The following is a 21,053-nucleotide window of genomic DNA, read 5'->3' on the forward strand; positions in this document are numbered from 1 at the left end:
TATGACATTTCTCTCAGATTCTACATACAACAAACTAACATTTCAAGGCATATAAATACAACATCCCTTTAGAAGTTTAGTAAGTTTACACTTTAATTTTCTAAGACAATTCTAAACATTACCAGTATTATAGAATACAATTTCAAGTTTATTTGATCCCCTTCAACACAATTTATGTATTTCTTAGTATGTCATAAAGTAGAAGAAAACAGTAGATTCTCTTGAATGCACCAGGTTTTGGTATTTGTTTTGCCTTTTGCTTTTCTTTTTTAAATCACCAAGACATTTGAAAGATTCAACTGCTTTCCCTTCTTTTCTTCTCCTTGCCCCCTCTCTCCCGAAAAGAGAATTAATGCTTAAAATTTTGGAACTTCCATATCACAGGCAATTTAGCTTATAAAACAGACAGACTATGTAGACACAATCATAAATAAGTTTCTAAGAAATTAATTTTTTTAAAAAAGCTCTAGTAATAATCCCTGTATATACTTAAATATAAAGTGTACTTCAGTGCACAGTTGACAACATTTCTCCAAAGTTATTTATTGAAATTAGAACTTAGTACTTCTGTGATTAACTTTCTACCTTATGCACCACCATCTAAAAAAAAGTGTTGATTTTTCACAATTACATATATTTAAAGAATTTTCAGTGAGTTATTTTACAGAAAATATTACAGTTTGAGACATTGCACTTGTGTGAAATATTTTTACCATAAACGTCTATTTACAAATTTTCTTCTGAAGCCCCTACCTAAGCACCTAAGCCCTTCTGAATGCAGTAATTTTTAGAAATAAACTTTATTATAGAAAGGTTTCACAGTTCTCAAAAACAATTCCAGTGTATATATAAACATGATAACCTTTAGCATAATTTGTTAGGAATTAACATGCCCTTTTGAAAAAGCACTTACAGTGTAACACTACCTATACTAAACACAACCTAAGAAACACATGTTGATTTTTTCCTCTCTCTGCCTTATACTCCCCCCCAAAAAGCAGCAAATTTAAATTATAAGACGACATTCCAGTAGCAGAACTATGTAGTGTCCTGGTTACAGTATTTAGAAAAGTCAATTCTCTAAGAATGTACATACTATTTCTCTTTTCCTAATGCATCATAAACATCACCATTTCTATTCACCCTTAATGCAGACCATATCCTTCGGTTTACTAAGGCTCTTTACTTCATCCAGTAGTCTTTTAGGTCTCAAAATATGAGTAGAACCTGACAAAAGAACATAACTGTATCAGTCTGAAATTCTGACTTTCAGATATTCCCTCTTTAAAAAAAGTAAATCAGTTACATGCCAGTGTTTTTTACCATATTACAACAGTTCAAAGGGTTTTAATGTGTTGTTGTATAAATAGAAGTGTCACCATTAGGTAGGTAGTGTCCCTCTTCCACACACTGAGACATCCAGATTAGGACTCCTACTTTGGATACAAGTTTCAAAGTCCCTGCTCTGCCCAGTTTGAAACATAGGCTTGAACCTGGGCCACCTGCACTTGATGCAACTGTCCCAGCCTGCAAGAAATTTGCCCATTCTGTGAAAGGGCGAGTCAACAACAGGCTTTATCTTAGAATCAAGAAATCATCTGGATTAAAGATTACCACAAACAGTAGTTTTCCACAGAAATATCAGTTACAGAAAATTGGCTTTTAGTGGCTAACATTTCCTTGAAAAATTTGCAACAAATTCCAAGTCTGGAACAGCAAAGAAAATCCTTATTATTCTTCAAGACTGCACAACTACTTCTCTTGTTTTCATAGAGAGTGATTATAACTTCCGCCATGAAGTTATAGCCCTACAGTTATAAAGGGACTCTTAACTGTTTAAGATTAGGGCTGTCTTGAACCTTGAGTTTTAGTAGTGTCAGTGTGAATGGGCTAATATTCCTGAAGTTCTGAATCAGGAATACAGAAAGGTTTTCATCTTGCAGTATGCAGCATGGAAATTTGGAAGTTATCACCTTCCCTCAGAAATCAGCATTACAAAACTACCAGAGTCATCTCTAAACAAAAGGGAAGATGGGGCTGCTGTTACTGCCAGATATACAGTGAAAGAGCGACCTACACTAAACATGATTTTGTAAACAAGTCTCAGATGAAGATACAGTCTTGTTAAACTACATTCCTGTTGTCCTGCTCTTGCCATTGCAACTCAAAACTAGGGCCAACGTTAAGCCTACCACAATCACCACTAAACTAGCAAACAAAAAATAAACCAAAAAAATTACAACACCCCACGCCCTCAACACATCCCACTATTCTGAGGTAACAGACTCTAGATCTTAGAATCAAGGTTGTCATTGCTTTAGGGAAGAGTATTTATTAATTTAAAATTATAGTAGACATATTTAATCCTTTTTGAAACTCAAGACTAAGTTTAATGGCCAGACAGAGGCATCTCAAGCAATTTAGAATGCTTTAGATGACCCTGCATCTGGCCACCAGCTGCCACTGCAGATGGAATCAAGTCTCTGGTAAGGTTCTATATCTAGCTCTGTTTTGATATATCATATATGCAAATGTTTTAGCACCTAAATTTAAACGGCATTACAGAAAACGACTGTTTGAAACACAGCAGCTGATGGAACAAGTGTTTGCTGCCTCTGAAATATTAACTGAGAGATTACTACTCTAACTGGCAATTCATGCATTTACTGCTGAATCTTAAAAAGATTAGCGAGATTACTCCAGTTTTCAAGGGAAAAAGCTGTAAATCACAGTGTGATTTCTGTAAAGTCTCTGAAAAAAACATGACAAGAACTAGAAGTTGTTGCAAAGTCAACTGAGCTACACTGAAAAAGTTTTTTTGGATTTCTTTGTTTTGGTAGGTTTTGTGGGGTTTTTTGGCTCGTTTTTTTTTGTTTAAGAAAAAAAAAAATACATATCTTCCCTTCTTCCCAGTGATTAATTTTGCACTAGACTGCCAGCTTTCCTACTACTTCCAAAAGCAATGAGAGTATTAAGTGTAGCTGCAGGTGAAGCACAGGCAGATGTGAGGAAACTGTAATGCAGAGAAATATACGTCTGTTAAATCCCTTTTGCTATACATCAGGCTACTTTAATAATATATTTCTCTGATGTAATTCACGATGGTTCTTCTGTATTTATTGCCCTTAAATGTTTTGTTAATCTAGATAAACTGCAATCAAGATAAACTGAAAAGATACTTCTCAACGTATAGTTTAAAACACACACATTTGCTATAGTGTTAGTTTACTGAACGAATTTAGGGAATGTAAGAAAAAAGGTCCTTACATTTTTCCAGAGACACATGTAATAAACCCCTACATACCACCCTTTTCCCAAAACAAGCTTACCAATAACAACTTCACAGGACTTGTGGGCTTGAGAAACTTCATAAGCACTGCGCATCTCAGAATATGTAATTCCTCCAATCACAAATATAATCAGTCTTGCACTACTCTTCCGCTCATCTTTATAACTAGCTTTAGTTTTCTGGCGCGCACTGTAAGAAATTTCGTAAGATGACATTTATATAGCTTTACTGATTAATTTTGGTTAAAAGTATATACTTAACAAGCAGTAGCGATTGCTGTCATGCAGTCCAGTTTGATTATAATTTCAGCAAAATAATTTAGACAAATTGATCATTAAAAGAATTTTAAATAAAAAACAAGTTTGCACATTACTTAAACTATTCAGTTATCACAAGTGGAGAAAATAAATACAAAGCAAAAAGCCTTGTTGCACACAGCTTACACACAAAGGACTTCTACCGAGCAGCTTAGTTCTGCATGCTAGCAATTCCAGTGGCATTTTTCATTTGAAAACGTCAGTCTTACGTTTTCTCAGTCTCCAAATGTGAACAGAATCTCTAAAAAAAATATTTGACTGTTACCAAGTAAGATTCAGATAGCTAGGAACTAAAGCTTTTAAAATAAACTTTTGAACACACATAGTAATTGTAGATTCAGATTAAGTCATCTGCAGTCCTGATCTCTCTTTGCTAGGGTGCCTAGAAGATTCCCAAATTTCACTAGCCTATAAGAGAGACATCCAGTTACAACGTACAGGGACTTGCCCTAATGTTTCCTTGCACTGATCAGCACAGTGCATATCCAAGAATCTAAGGACAAACCAACAGTTTGGTTAGCAGTGCAAGTAACAAAACTGTTTTCCTAAGGCTGTGTATCTGTACCGTTTGTCTTTTATTCAGCAAGGTACAAAATCCGGTTCAAGTGTATCCTCCACATTTAGGATATGTATAATGTTTCCCTCCCTGTGATTCCAGCATCTGGTTAGTGCAACGAGCATTCCTGCAATAGAAACACTCTTATCTCTATTCAGCTGCCTCACCATTTAACTAACACTACCAAAAGCAATAAAGCTGTCAAACTGGCAGGTATTGGTCATGAGGTTCAAGAGCTAGAGGGATTAAAAAGGGGGAAAGATGGGATAGTGTAAGTTAGCGAGCTAAAAACATTTCCAAAAATCACTGCTCAGCGCTACTTAGTAAATATGGAAGTATGTAGAACACACCATTTCACGTTCATTGGCAGAGAATTCATTTCAAGACCTCCAACTTTTCTGGACTTCTCTAAACCATCCCCTTACAACAGGGGTCAAATATCTAAACAGCCCCATATTCCCTAATGAGAGAGCCAACAGAAGTTGAATTGAACTTACTGAATGACACCACCACTACCACAGCAGAAACAAGTTTCAGAAGAAATGAAAACGTTCCTTTTGCCTAAGTCACAGTATACTGCTAATCTATCCCTGAAACTACTTTACATTAAAGAGCTCAATGGTTTAAACTTCTCATTCTGGGGATACGGAAATGTTTTTTCTAATTTTGAAGCAGAAGTGAGAGACTGCAAATAAAAAGCTGTAGAAAAGTTAAGCTAACAACCAAGTTCAGCATGTTTTAGATGAAAAAAAAAAAAATAGGTTTTACACATTAACATTACCTTATATAAATTATGTCACTGCTTAGTAAGTGCACTTTTATAACGCCTTAGAAAGTAAATGACAAACATGACAAACACACTGAGAAATGGGTAAACTATGTTTCAAGAAATTAAACAATTTACCTTACTGCTCCTGAACCATTCCAGGTAGGAGGACACTGAGAACAATAAGGCCACTCTTTTGAATCTAGTTTGTTTTCTATAGCATCCTGAAGGGCAAAACAAAGACCCACTTTAAACAGCCATGTAGACCTAAAACCCACCAAGTTTCAGCTTCCAATAAGGATGTCTAACTGGAATTTAATGCCAGCACATGCAATTTCTTAGAACAACCAATTGCGAGCAGCATCTCATGAACAACATGCATGTGTAACAAAATGCTAGACCACATAACACTAAAAAAATTATAAGGCTTTTGAGTATCACAAGGAATTGGGTTTACATGTACTTCCTTTATAACAGAGTACTGATTTAACTGTTCAGATTTCATTAGTAGCTTTTCATTGGTAACTACCCTAGCATTTTATTTCTCTATAGCAATATAGAAGAGAAGTTAGGGTCCTCTGAAGACACAAATGAAGATGTCACCAACAATCTATGAATGACATCACTGGGTCAGTCTACAGGTCCAGTGAGCTGTTGTCTGACATCAGTCATTAACTGATGCTAGCAAAGCAACACCACTTCTGGCAAGTAACATTTTCCAGCCTTTACAATCTATAGTTTAGATTTGTATTGCAGTTTAAAAACCCACTGAAGGAAAAAAAACACAACCCAGGTCTTCAAGTTATACTAAACACTGCCAATTACAAGACAAGTTGTTCAAAAAGACTTTTTGCTTTTCCATTCGTTTGCTTCACCTTTAAAATGACCTCCAATAAGGAGCATTGCTAACACACAGCAATCTAATATTTTATATTACAGACAGAATAGAAGTGAGCTATTTAACTACAGTAACTCAAGATACTATGGAATTTTGAAAGATTGGCTATAACTGCTCACTTGACTAAATTTCTGTGCTGCACCCATGAATTAACTAGTTGGTCAAATTTACCTCCATAACATCTTTGATAACAGGTGTCCACCTAGAAAGTTGAAAAGTTTCTTCGGAAGAACGGTCCCTTCTTGGGTGTTTATGCTGCTGAGCAGCAGACTGAAAAGATTTTTCAAAACATGGTTGTATTACACAGTGTATTTGGATTTTTGACACTTATTCCTAGTTAATAGTGGGGGGGTCAGTAGGAAATCTTAAAGAAATAATAGTAATAACAACAAAGAACAACAATTAATACCTGTAGAATTCAGGATACACTAGAAATACTCAGTTCCTTGTCTCTGAAATTTGTAAGTCGGCACTTTCCAAAACCAACCAACTTGAGTCACCATCTCATGATTTGAGGAAATATTATAGGTATCTTTGAAAATTATTCATGTTAATTTTTTAAAGGATTTACCACTTAGACACAACATGAAACCAAGAATTCCTAGTAATTGCCTGCTTCCCCCCAAAAAAAGAGACCTGGATAATACTGCTAAGAGTTGCTGTAAGAGCTGTAGACAAGTGCTTGGCTGGTAGAAAATTACAAAATAAACATATTCTTACTGAAGAGATAACAGGAACATCAAGGTATTTCCAATTTCTTATCATATCACTATCACTTTCTATTTGTACATTCTGGATCAGCTTGTCCAAGTTCTCCTCGGTAGTTCCTTCGATATAAGGAAAACAAAACTTAATTACCACATGACTGTGAGTAACACCAATTTCTGCTCACATATTCTGTGCTGTTACTTAGTCCAGGATTATTTTTTGTTTGTTTGGCCAGTCTACCCTAAGGTTAACATAATACCACATTTTTAGATAAAATTTTGTTTAATGGTCCATTTTTGAGACTGGAATTCAATATTGTTATAGATTCCTCAGACCCACATTCTGTCAGTTTCCTCCTCCTCTATTACAAATTCTTCCTCATTTACTTCATTTTCAGGATGCAATGGACAGGGAACTCCACCTTTAACAGCTTCAATACTATGTGAAAAGGAGAAAATTTTAACTGTTGCACACATCCAAGCACAGAAATTATGCTAAAACATTGTATGGATCTGCCCTTGTATCACATCTCTTAACTCCTTATCACTAGTATCTTTGCTACTAATTTGAGAGAAGACAAGCTACAGAGGATGGACAGTATTTCTTTCAAACTTCGCCATCAACTCCAATACAAATGCTTATGTTAATTCAAAATATCACACTCTCCCAAAACTGGAGTTGAAGTTCATAGTACTGAGAAAAAAATAGTATAACTTATCATACCGTTTGTGCTAAAGATATACAGGAGAATAGCTCTAATTTTGTCATAGCTCTCATGACTTTTGTTGAGCAGAACTGGAAGGAGGACTCTCATCGAGTCTTTCACTTTTTGACCTTCTGCATCAGTTCCAAGAGCCAAGTCCTGATTTAAAAAAAAAAGTTATTTTAGTGAGTAGTCATTAAAAAATAAAAGCATTGTTTTGTGCATTCTGAAATGCATTTTTATGAAACCATGGGTTTCAGGAAACAAAGCTGCATCAATTTAAATGTACGGAAGGTCTTGACATAACTATTTCAATAGTTACAGCATAAAATAACACTACATAACACTCAAACATTTAAAACCGCTTGATATCTAGAATTCATATAAATATAAATTATAGTTTTTAACTTGAGATTGGTAGTACAATATAATGCTTCACCCTAACTAGTGCTTTTCCCAGACATTTTAAAAGGGCTTCCTTCTGCAGAACATAGTAAGGCAACTTCACAGGAGTTTTGAACAAAGAAAACACAAAGATGATTATTATACAAATCAGCCAGATTCAAAGACATAAAAACAAAACTCTAAAAGCACCTCCTTTATTGGCAGAGTAAGAGCCTTGTATATCTCGCTTAGCTTTAACACTACTACCTCAAAAAGTGATCGCAAAAAAAGAGACACTACTTTTGCCTGTTTTTAACTGACATCTACTCCTGCAAAAAAGTCACATTTGCAGCGAGTTTGTTTTTTTTTTTAAACCCACAAACTAAACAACATACCTGTTCAGTTTTACAGAGCCTTTCTATGTTAGACTTGAACTTGCTCATGCAATCTTCTGCTAAGTTAAGATGGACAACTTGCTAGAAGACAAAAAAAATAAATTCACAAGCTGCCATAACTTACCTTTTTTTTTTTTTTTTTTAAACACATCAAGCAATCATTTTTACTGGTCACAAGAGCCAATCCTTCAACTATCCTTCAGTACCATCGTCCTTCAGTACCATCATGCACTTTCTGTATTTAACCCTTAATACTTTTTAAAACATTAAACTGCTATGCTATCTTCAGTCCTCAAAGGACATAAATCATTTAAGTGGTTTGGGTTTGTTTGTTGGTTTTGGGGTGTGGTTTTTGTGGTTTGTTTGGGTTTTTTTGGTTTTCTTTTTTTGTTGTTGTTTTTTTTTGGGGTTTGTTTTTTTTTTTTTTTTTTTTACATACTAAAATGAAATACCTGAAAACAAGTTTTCTTCTCAAAATTTTACAGTAGGTGAACATATTAATTTGGAGAAAAGTTACATAGCACACTTGACAGGAAAATAACAGAATAAAACTAAACTTCAATAACACAATGTCATAGTGTACAAAATGATTTATTGTCAAGTTGTAGTTACAAAAGACTCCTTACCCTACTAATCTCTTTACGATAGTGCGGCATCTTTTTCATTAACTGGGACAAAGCAGATATTGATAACTGTGAAGAAATGACACAAGTTGAAAATTTTTCTTCCCCCATATTTGATATCCTTATTTCCCTTCCTGTTGCAGCCTTGCTTCCCCCCCCAAGAAAACCTGCCATCGAGATAAGCCTCAGTTCCTGTAATAGGTCCACAAATTAGATAGATCTGATCAGCTGAGAATAAATTACCAGGAAAAACAACAATACATTAAACAACTTACTTTTCCTTCTGTTGCTTTTCTTTTTGATGAAACTTCTTTCAAAAGTTTTGGTATTTCCCTTAAAAAAAAGGAAAGTAATCAAATGCAACAGTACCACAGTTCTTAAGTCTTAAGATTTTTCAGTAAAGATCTTAAAAGAACTGTGCAACAAGAACTTGTGAATGAAAGTAAAAGCTTCAAATACAGGTCTCCTTCAGACAAGAGAGTGTTTTTTGACAAAGTAAACTGAAGTTAAACATTCTGTTTATGATACCTGCATAATGTCTTTTGATGCAGTAACATGCTAGTCCTTTATACAGAATAATCCCTTCAGATTTAAAAGATTTGGAGATACTTCCCAGGAATTAATTTTAATTGCACTTTACTCAAGAACTGTAATTAATATTAGTAAAATTGCATACCTCTATACAGCCTGTATTTTTAGAGTGTTTTCTTCCTGGCATCAATTATTTAACAGGATGCAGTCTATATTGCAAACCATCTTCACTACTGCCTGTATTTCTACTTTCTTAACAGCTCAAATACATTCTCTCTCAAAGAAACTTTTATAACTTGCATTTTTAACTATTTTTTGATATTTATTCACCTACTCTATCACATCTGCAATATGCTTGTGCCGAATCTTCACCCAGAGCTCGTCATCTTCCTCCAGAATTGCCTCCCGTTCCTTCTCAGCAGTTCCTTCTGTTTTATATCTTCCAAGAGAAAATTCAGACAATTACTTGGTTTGTGGTTTGCGATTTGCTACTTCCCACCCCCTCCCGTTCTCACAACTCAGAGTACTAATTGTTATGGTTTAATCAACATAATTGCAGTAGCATACACAGATTTTTACTTACAAGCCAAGCTATTGCCCAATACAATATAATTTACATAAGGATTTTACAGATTACATTTTTGAACATAGAAGCAGCAGATGAATTTTAGAATAATTATTTGTGGCAATAGCTTCTGGGCATTCTTTTAAACCAACAGTAAATGGAGTTTCACTCATACATTTACATGCACCTCAATTTCTCTTCAGTTTCCAATGTCAACTTCACTTTGGCTTTAAATGCAAATTGTGTGCAGTTATACACATTGAGATTGCAAAGTGCAGCCTTCTACTTGTACTGTAAGCCTTTTTGTAACTCTGAAGGAAAAACAAAGTCCCATTCGCCCACAAAATAGATTAAGTAAGACAAAATACTTCACATATACAAGAAACTTCACAGTATTACTTTTCTACAAAGACAGAAAGAAACCTATGAAGCAAGACAACAATCACAGTAGGTAACATTTCTACATTTAGAGAAACTTACACAGTATATGTGGCCAGAAAGCAGAAAAATATAAAAAAATTACAAGATTAATTGTGAAAATCAGATCATGACTACCTAGAAAACAGTTACATTTTCATACCTGCAGATTTCAGATTCATAGAACTCTACATTTTCTATTAAAACATTTACTTAGTGTTTCTGACAGAGAAGATATGTATCCATTTGCTAAACTAAACAATAGGCAAGCAGGCTATCAGAAAGCAAAGTCTTACCAAAATCTTTGTGTCAGAACAATCCGACAGTAAAGTACATACCTTATGCAAAACAATGTCATGCTACTCTAAACAGTGATAAAATAATGCTTATAAACTGAACATGGCTTACCTAAGTGTGCATTTAGGATGGAAACACGTAAATGCTCTGGCAGGGGGGTTGGACTAGATGATCTCCAGAGGCCCCTTCCAACCCTGACTATTCTGTGATTCTGTAAATTTTACAACTACACATATTAAATGACTGGATCTATAAAAGTCAGTGTTCTTGATTAATAACTAAGCTTTTTCTCAGTATTTGATTACTGGTTTTGTCTGCCTTGTTAGGCTACGAAGATTGAGAATATGAAAGAAAAGGTAGAGAATCTGAATATGCGTTACCAAGGTTTTGCTTCAAATCTAGTACTAAGTTCTTTGTTTTTAAAAAAATGCAATTTGTTAGACTCAAAACGTAACAAAAAATGCTAATTAGATCCTACCTAATCTCACCTAATGAGGAAGTTAACAAAAAGAGGAAGTTACAAATCCAAGAGGAAAGACTAATAAGTGAAACAACCCTCATGTAATATAAGCAGCTAATATTACTATGATGCAATTCAGCTAAACAATTCCATTGATTTTATAATCAAGAATAAAGTGTTTAGATTTTTTTTAAACAGTACTTGCTTGTAAATATCATTTTCAATTGGTAGCAGATCATATGCCATTGCCTGGAAGGTGAGCTCATGAAGTACAGTTGATACTGGGTCAAAGCCACGATCAATTATTATTAGTTGGGAGTGGGTTTTAGCCTAGAAAGCCATCAAATACACATGAAGTTAAGACATACAGTACAAAGTTAATGCATGTTAAATCTATTTACAGTAAGTTAAAGCACTGCAGACATTGTTGGAAAGATAACTGAAAAAGCCTAAAAGGTATGGTCCAAGTGTTTATCAGCATAAATAGAAACAAATGTTTAAATAACCAGAACACAGTGGTTTTAAATGCTAATTTTAACACAAAGCTCTTAGCCTATTGCAAAGCATTCAGTAACTTCACTTAAACAAAAATTGTAAAGAGAAAAAAAAAAACCAAAAAAAAACACAATACTGCACAAAAAAGGCCTCCCACTGACTTTTCACAAATTGGTCTATTGTTTGTATTTCAGAGTAGATTATCTATTCTGTGCTGGAATACAGAAAAGATCACCTCCACATGTTCAACTGCAAGTTTCACTTTGGAGTTTAGCAGAGTGGCAGTAGCATCAGGTACATTTATTTCTATAGCAGAATGGAATGTCACCAAGTCAAAATGGTTTACCCCATACTTGTGCATTTAGACATCTGCCCTAATCTGCAGTGACAGATCAAAAACATTACTTATGTGAAAAGCTGAATCTTTTTGGACAGTAAAAATGGGACACATTTCAATTCTGCAGTGAAGTCCCTTCTACACACAGTCCTATTAAATGTGATGTTAAAACTAAAGTTATTCACTTTCTTTCAGGTTTCTATCATCCCCCACTTTATGACAGGGCTAATTTTTCCAAGTACAACTAATTTGGTCACACAAATCATAGTTGCTTACATACAGATTTACTGTATCAGTTACTACCCTTAAGTAGCTTTCATACACAAAACCAACTAAATGGCAACTAGTTGCCTTTATTAATAAATAAAATCTGGTTTTGTAGAACCTATTGTCAAAACATATTCCAAATATTTTTTTCCACCAGACTTACAAAAAAACCCAAAAAATATTAATTCACTTTCTACCTTTATTTGGCTTTTCTCATCGGTTTTGTAGTAGTTTTCAAGATTTTCTTCAACAAGCTGTGCAAGTTTGCTGGCTTTATCAGATGGTCCACTGGGAAAAAAGGAAACATGCAAAAATAACTTAAATTTCTTCAAAACACTAAAATGCTACCTTTAAAACAGAAAGAACTCCCTAGATCAATCCTCTGGTTTCTCGAGCAGTTTCTGAACTCCATTCTAAGTAGTTCCAAAGTATTTTCACTCTTACATCACAATTTGAATGCTTTAGTTATTTCACACAGTAGAAACAGCTTCAGCCAGAAGACTGACATTTAGGTGGCATACAGCCCAGCACCTAAAATTCTCTCTCAGGTGGGGCACAAGAAAAAAGAAAAAGAGAAAGGGAAAATAAGAAACAGTCAAGCAATTATTTCTTTGTTACCTTTGCAAAGAATAAGGCACCACTTCACAGTACACCACAGAATGCAATTCTTGAGCACAATTTCAGATGCCTACTTTGACTTCAAAGATACTACTCTGTACTCTCTATCAAAGCTCAAGAGGTATTCTCCTCAGTGCCTCTACTAAAGAAATCCTGATCTCATCAGCTTCAGCAATTTATGAATTCCTTGATGCTGAGTACAGCTGCAAAACTACCAACAGCAGCAGTTACAGGATTATGCACGCAGTTTTAGAACGTGGCATATTAGTGTCATCCTACTGACCAAACATGAAACAAGCAGTTCATAACAAAACAGGATATCCTAAGTACTGTTATACAACTACACAGAGATAATTCCCTGCTCTGCCTACACTTGACAAATTCCTATCATTCCATATTTCAGATTTGTGGATTAAAAACAATTAATCCACGATAAAAGAAACTATGCTGCAGCCTCAAGCTATTACCAAAAAACACAAGAAGACCTAGAAGTGAAATACAACACTATTTTCATCCCACCTTTTATATCGTACTCCTGGATTCTCATCTAGCGTTGCACATAAGGTAACAATTTGTTCAGCCATTACTTGCATTACAGCATCTCTATCTTTTGTCTTTTCCAGAGTTGGACTATAGCAGCGGTAGAATGCATCTGGGATATTGAGAGTAAATACCTATATAAAGCACAACCAAGAAGAAAAAAAGGCTTAAATTGTGTATTTCCAAAATATCTGGTAAAAGAATTGTTAATACTTTAAAACTACATAATGTAAAAGTCATGCATAACATACTTAAGAAAAAAACAAACCCACACTTAAGTCCTCTGTCCTGTTGAGCTCATCTGCTTCTTGTTCTCACAGCCTTTTCCTCTATTAGTCTCCTCTGCTATGTAAATTACTGTATTTCTCAAGCTGCTTACCATCTATACAGATGGAGAGATGTGAGGCAGGCAGAACTAAATACCATCCAGTGTATCGTACAGAGCCATACTTTGTATGATTGTTCTGGTGTTGCATTGTATTAAGTTAAACTTGTTTAAAATAGAATTTTACATATTGTATCTGTTTATTATATGAAGACTTTACCTCCAAGAATTGAAATTCTTTAAATGCATTAAACCTTGATAAAAGATGTTTAGTACTACACAGAAGAAAAATTTTTTCAACAGCTTAGTAAGTGGAATGCAACCATAGAACCAATCCCAATGGATTTTCTCCAGCTTCAGATGGACTCTGTAACTACACAGCCAAAGAAGAATGTCCATCCAGATAAAGATATTTGTTTCATTTGAGTAGATAATCACTTGGACTTTGCCCAGAGCTCAGTTTGATTATTTACTCTTATCACCACAGAAAGCAGGCTCAGGTATTGTAAATTAGGAAAATCAGTTAATGTTCTCTGTTCCTTTGGTAAGGATTCAAAATGTTCTCACAACCCAAAACTAAACTAAAACCAAGAAGAGATTTAAGTGCTGCTTATTTTCAACTTCAGAAAAGTAGCCTCAATTTCTGCTCTCATGGCAAGTCCTGCAGAAAACTGGGACAACAAAATTTTCATATGCCTCATTTGGTAGAGGAGGCTAAAAAACATTTTCTTAAGAGCAGCTTTGGCAGAACTCCCCAAATCAGTCTGAAACAAAGCTTGGGAATGTCAACATCACTGGACAACAAACAAACAAACCATCATACTAATTATTCTCTGATGGCGTCTCAATCTAAATAAAAAAAACACCTTTTTTTTTTTTATTTTATGAGGAGGGCATCTTCAAACCAAGAAACTGCATCACAGTAAGACACAGATAGCAGCAACCTCTCCTATATTCACCTGCCACTTGGTATACATAAAAGTTCTAACCCTTGTTATGTTATAAGGTTTGAGGAATACAGGAAAGATTTGTGGGAAACATTCATGATTAACTCCCAATACGGGGAGTTTGGGAGCTTTACTGTATTAGTGAGTATCAGAGTGTATTTCAGCCTTCTGTTTCTGATGAAGTGCATGAGCAACAAATTATTTCTCAACACAATACCCACTGGGTGGTTTCACATGGAAACCACTCATTGGTTTCCACTGGTGGTCTCAAATTTTTAATTGAGAAAACATGGATTTCCATGTTTTCCTCTCAATAAGAGGTTTGCCAAGTTATTACAGGCTTTGTTTCTCTTTTTTGTGAGGCTTTTGTTTTGTTCCCCTCCCTTTCAGTTCTCTTAATCTGTTTGCTCTCCTTTTATGACTAGTAGCTAGTCACTCATGTAGCTAGTTCTACTTATTCCTATTCCAACACACCAACCTATCTAGTCTGTCAAAAATGACACCTCAGTATAAGCAGTAACTAACTTTACTACTTAAAGACAAGCCAGAATACTTTCCTTCTCTTAAGGAATAGATCCCTTGTCTAACCTCTCTACTGCAACTTACTCCAAGTCTTCCAAAGAAGCCAACTGCAAATAGTAAACCTTTCAGTACAAGAGCATTTGTTTTCATCATAAAAATATAGGCAAGCACTGGAAATATGCCAAAACAGCAACAGGTCTCACATACATTTTGTCAGTAAAAAAAAAAAAAGCTAATTGTTTTCTAACAGGTCAACAACACTTGAAAATAGTCATCCAGACTAATTTCTGCTGTTGAGATAAAGAATGAAACTTACCTGAGACTCATATGGGAAGAAGGAAATGTTGATCTCCTTGCATTTCCTTATTGATTTTGCACAGGAAGACTTAATTTTATTGAAGAGGTTGTCAGGACAAACTAGGGGAAAAAAAAAAAAAAAAAAGATCATTTGTGCGTATTCCAGCTGTTAACTCACTTACAAGCTTACAGTATTCAGGACAAGAAAATTCTAAATTAAGAACCAATTAACAGTAACATACAAAAAAGTTGCCAAATCTTCCTAAAGTGAAACCAATATTTTGTGTTTGAAATCTTTTCCAAGAAGCATCACTGGTGATTTTTTACCAGTTTTTGGCAAGCAAAGTTGTAGAACACTCATTAGCGGTCTGCAGCAGTGAAGGATATTGATTTTATCAAAGCAAAAGTTTCTGCTATTTCTTCTCATATAGGAGAGAGAAAACATTTCCCAAGCCACAAAAAGGTTAAAGGGAGAAATGATGCATACATATCAAAACACAGCGAAATATGGAATTTAACTCAAAAGTGTTCCACTGCGCTTACAGGCTGCATTGGATCCCAGTCTAGAAACTGAATTTAAGGAATATTTGGACGACACAAATACTACACAGACTTGGAAGTGACAGAGGTATTTCTCTAGCTCCTCTCAACATAAGAAGTTTTGGCAAGTATTCAAACTGAAAGCTTGCACACTTGCAACAAAAGAAACATACAGCAAGATAGCAGTATCTTTCCAGAACAAGAATTGCTACATCAGCATAAAATGAAACAAGAAACCAAGAGTTTTTGACAGTAATTTGATAACTGCTTTGAGAAGATACAGTAGCTGATACACACCATCCACAAAGACAGCCACAACTCAGTCTCTGCTTTCAGCAGCATGTTTGGGGTTTTGTTTTCCCTTATTTATATGCCATTTTAGTCACACTGACTGACTGCAGAGGAACATGCCAATCACATTAACCCCATTTGCACTTATTGTCTCTACTTCCCAATTTATATCATGCATACAAGGGCTAAGTAAGCATCCGCTTTTGGGTGAAGGGAAAAAGCTGTCTCACAAGTCTGAAGGAACTACCTAAAATAACCAATTATAAAACTTTGTTGTTGTAGCAAATTCTCATGCATTTATGTTTTTGAGTACTATTTTGTTTATGAGATACGTAGTTTTACTTGAATTGTCTTCCTCCACACTCTCCAACATACAAGACTGGAATACTTCAAAAATAAAACTAGATTACCTAAATTAAAAGCCGAGGTGAGGAAGCAGCAATACTGTTTGGCAAGTGTGAAAGAAATAACTATTGCCACATGGCACAGTGACCACATTGTGGCAAAACAAATGTGTGTAATTACTTGCGTCTCAAATCTTGTCTCAAGAAATGGGCCCAAAATTTACATGTACTAAACTATAGGAAAGAAAGTTGAGAAGCACGCTTATTTACATATATGAAGTTACCGAAGTACAACACAAAAGCTTACTTACAGTCAGTGAAATACACATATGCTGCTTTGTATCTGCTGGATGATTTAGTGATGAAGTCATCAATAAGTCCATCTACAGACTTACAGGCGTTGGAAAAATAAGGAAAAAAGCCATTACAGTGGTTTTGCCTTTCCTTTCATACCAGACAAAGCTTCTCCCTCCTCTCCTCCTGCCCTGTTAATTACCCAGTCCTGCTTAGGAATACTTAAATCAACATATAAGAAAACACTTCGGTAGAAGATTTTTAATTCCAGACCAAGAATAACATACAATTACAGATGGTCAGTCATGCAACAAGATCACTTTAAGAAGCAAACAAAGTGAGATATTTGCACCATTTTCCACCTATAACAGTGCTGAGATTTATTCTCTCAAGAATTTTTAGGAAGTAACAGTAACCTCTTATTAGAGCCATTACTTTGAATTCTATTGTTCAATGTATTGCATCATTATTTGATACAACAACTCTTTCAGTGAGGTTAGTAATAGCCAAGCAATGAAACAGTGCCTCCATTGATCAAAAGGTAAACATTTGCAACATACTCTATGGTGACACTGCATTGCCTTTTCATTATGTAAAACGAAGCATCACACAAAATTTAAAAGTTCAGTACTGCATAGTTGTACACAGTAAATAAATATTTTAAAATAAGACTGCTTTTTCAGTCTGAAAGATCTTGCTATGCTTTCTTTAAAATACTAACCTTTTTGGTGGGAGTTATGAAATATATTGCTTTCATGTGCGGGACAGGCTCACGGTTTTTATATACATTCTCCACCACTATAAAGAAAAAAATGTTACATTTTTATTATTAAGAGCTTTATGCATCTTTAAGGAAAGCACCACACATATTTTAGTATAGAAGTGATAAAAATAAAATAACACCAATCAAATTGTCCACAAAATTAGTGGCAAGAACCTATTTTTACTTTGTTTATGATTTTAAATATAGCAAGTTACCACGTGACTTCAACTCTCAGTCTAGTGTCAATTAAATTTGTAGGACAAAATTTTTCTACACAAGCAAGAGCTTTGCCCTCATACAGAAAGGTATGGCAATACAAACATGCTCAAACTATGGGGGTCAGCATGAAACATCTTGCAAGAGAACTGCCTCGGCACGATTGTTCTTTTTCCAGAATATCGAAGGAGAGCGAGAGTAAAACTACACATTTTGGACTATAGCCTCTTCTGTCCTTTGTCTATTTCCTGTGCACTTATTCTGTTTCAATGTAATTGCAGGCACAAATTAGACATTGTCAGCAAATCAGCTTCACTCAACTCTTGGTTTTCTCTGTTTAATAAAGTCATTACTATATAGTGTTGCAGTACACTAGCTTGAGAATGCAGAGCGGTTCATGTTGCTCAGTAATTTCAAGGAGGAGGAACAAAGAAAAGTAACGTCAGATATTTGGATGTGGAAAGACAGGTTTTTTTCAGTAGTGTACTCACTAAAAATAAAAGGCTTCTTGATGAACAGGGTACATGCTCATGAAAGTTTCTCACAAAAGATAAGTAGAAATTATTATGATTAAAAATATACTCCAAAAGTGAAGTGTATACAGCTTTGCTATTATACTTCCAGAAGAATCATGTTATACTGAATAGTTGCAATAAGAGAAGTCTTGTCAATTGTGGAAAAATAAGTAAGCCTAAATACTGCTCTCTTACAAAAGTGTTTCTAAAAATCTAAACCTAAAGCTAATTATGAACTAAATCATTTACATTTTGTGTATTTATTTCAATTTCAAAAACAAGCAGGATGATATGCAAATAAACATTACAGACAGGTCAATCATAAAAAGCAGCTTTGAAAAGTGTTTTATGATAGGAAAAATATCTTTTTTTAAATTGTAGGGGGAAAAGCCCGTAAGATTTACTAGAGAGAAAATACTTTTTTAGAATATACATAAACCCCCAAAGTTTTATCTAAACAGGCGTACTACATAACTGAGATCTATCACAACCCTTCCATTATTCATTTTTGACAGTGGCAAACATCAAGGAACACGAGGGACATTCCAGCAGATGAGATTCCATTCCACTAGAAACTACTCCCATACTGTTTAGAAAAGTGACAATCTAATTACTGTTAATGTTGGTTATCAGTTTATTCTAGTTAAAGTAATCATTGATGTAATTTTGTTTCAAGTATTTTTTGTGGTTTGTTTGTTGTTTTTTTTTTTTTTTAATTATGGAAAGCTCTCTTGTTTTGAGAAGAGGCTCAAACATATCTGCACAATAGAACTGAAATTCAAAATTCTTCCTCTATCACATCCACTTGCTTGTAAACACCTCTCATCAGTTTGTTATCTCCTGTTCTCATTTTGTCTTCAGTACTAAAGTTTTTCTGCTCTTGTATCCTAACTATACTGTTAAAAAGCATAAATTAATTCAAAGCAGCAGATATTACTGATTTACAGAACACATTTGGAAAAAATGCAGAGAGCAATTTGCCTACTTTTGTACATTTTACTAACATTTTCTTAATTCTTTACTGAGCTTCTCTTAACATCAACTGACAGATAATATCCTTATAATTACTCTGTGACAGATAACTTCCTCATTTACCCCATCCTGGACACAAAGACCCACGCCCCAAAAACACTCCACAAAGCAAATAAACAACCACAAACAAACAAGGCAAAAAAAACAATAAGAAGCACCAAAAAAAACCTTACAGCAATCTTTAGCAAAAAGATTAAAATAGAAAGGGGTTTAGCTTCTAGGCAGGGAAACATTTGATTTTTCATTAAAAAAAAAAAATCACAAGTAGGTAATTACTGTACAAGCCACAAAGTCTGCCAGTCTAACATGCCATAGCTACTTGTCTTCATCAACCAAATTAAGACAGAATTTCTTGCAAGGGTATCGCCAATTTTATTCTTTCCCTTTTTCTTATCAGGATATTGCCATCTGTACATTAAAAAGAATTATGCTCACCTGTGATACCCTCTGCCAGTAGATCAGTCATTTTGCAGCACAGTGACAGTAATTTAGTAGTGTAATCATCTAAAAGAATTATCTAAATATATTAAAAAAAAACACAACACAGGTATTTAGATAAACTAATCAGCTATAGTAAACCCATGTTATTTCCTTAACAATTTGCCACGGAAATTTGAAGCTGAAATCTACTTTATTACTCTGTATCTTTTCATCATCTGCATCTAGCAACTTTGCAGTGGGAATTTAATTTCAAATAGCATCAGAAAGCAGCTCCCTACATAGGGGATTTCAGAGCTCCATCTTAAATAAGAAGCCTGTCCCCACTACTCCTACTAGAAACTATTTAAAAACTTTCACTTTGACACAAGTCTTTTGAATTCCTGCCTAATTTACCCCATGGTCTTGTTAAATGTATCTGTACTTATTCTAAAACTGTTTTACAGCTTAAGCAGCTCTAACAGGTATCACACTGCTGAATCCTGCTCCACGTGTATCACACAGCAGTATAATTTTTTAAATTAATGAAGTATAAGTCTTTCAAAAGAAAAATTAAGATAAACAGAAACGGGTTTTGTTTTGGGTTGTTTTTTTTTTTTTTCCAAAACTTGAAAAATAATTGACACAACTAACCATTTGCTCTTATTATGCTAGCCCTTAGATTTTTCATTACATATTATAGAGATCTGAGTTAACAGAACTGAAATACATTACTTGGATAGAAAACAATTTTAAGTGAAAGTGAAAGCCATTAAATGATACTTATTTTTGTGTACTCAGTGATACAGATTACTTGTTCAAATGATATTGACATTCTTACAAAAATTATAACAAAACTATACCTTCCATTCGTCCTCTTTCCTGCAGTCATCAAATACTGATGATTTTAGCTCTGTAAGAAGAAACAGAGATAGACAGTTTACCAGTTAGAAGAATCAAATTGTTACTAAAAAAACAGCTCCATAAAAATCAGTCTGAACGATCACAAGCCTGCAAATATTTCACTTTGTTTCTATTTCTTTAGTGAATTCTTCCACTAAATGGATTGTGCACATGCAAAATTATAAGCTGGTCTTTAAGATAAGGCAGCTGGACCAACACATTCACAAACAGACCTATTTAAAAATATACGCTAACTTCAGCTGTCCTTGTTCTTTCTCTAGAATTCCAGAACAAGCCTAAGAAAATACCAGTTCTTTCAGGAATTGAAAGTTATCTTAAATAAGGTATTCTTTATTTTTTTCCTGCTATGACAACTTTGGGAGAAGCGTCAGTTAAGAAACTTGTACAAGACTCAGGAATATGTCAGCATCTAGTTACAACCCACAGGTTTTAAAGATCACCAGAACTGAGAGTTGCAACT

The 21,053-nt window shown here is 34.6% G+C and overlaps 1 protein-coding gene across 1 annotated transcript; it reads right to left on the bottom strand.

Moving 5' to 3' along the window:
• Window positions 1–1,081: 1,081 nt before the first annotated feature.
• On the bottom strand, window positions 1,082–17,498 carry STXBP3 (syntaxin binding protein 3). Its single transcript, XM_082484476.1, is given in 17 exon segments — window positions 1,082–1,227; window positions 3,330–3,478; window positions 5,067–5,152; window positions 5,998–6,096; window positions 6,547–6,653; window positions 7,258–7,396; window positions 8,017–8,097; window positions 8,643–8,708; window positions 8,915–8,972; window positions 9,505–9,593; window positions 9,596–9,598; window positions 11,111–11,239; window positions 12,206–12,296; window positions 13,146–13,300; window positions 15,277–15,377; window positions 16,744–16,822; window positions 17,448–17,498. Coding segments are annotated over 17 exon segments (1,560 nt in total). The 5' UTR covers window positions 17,484–17,498; the 3' UTR covers window positions 1,082–1,135.
• Window positions 17,499–21,053: the final 3,555 nt, after the last annotated feature.

This window comes from Vanellus vanellus, assembly GCF_965231255.1.
Source record: "Vanellus vanellus genome assembly, chromosome: 5".
Classification (NCBI taxonomy): domain Eukaryota; kingdom Metazoa; phylum Chordata; class Aves; order Charadriiformes; family Charadriidae; genus Vanellus; species Vanellus vanellus.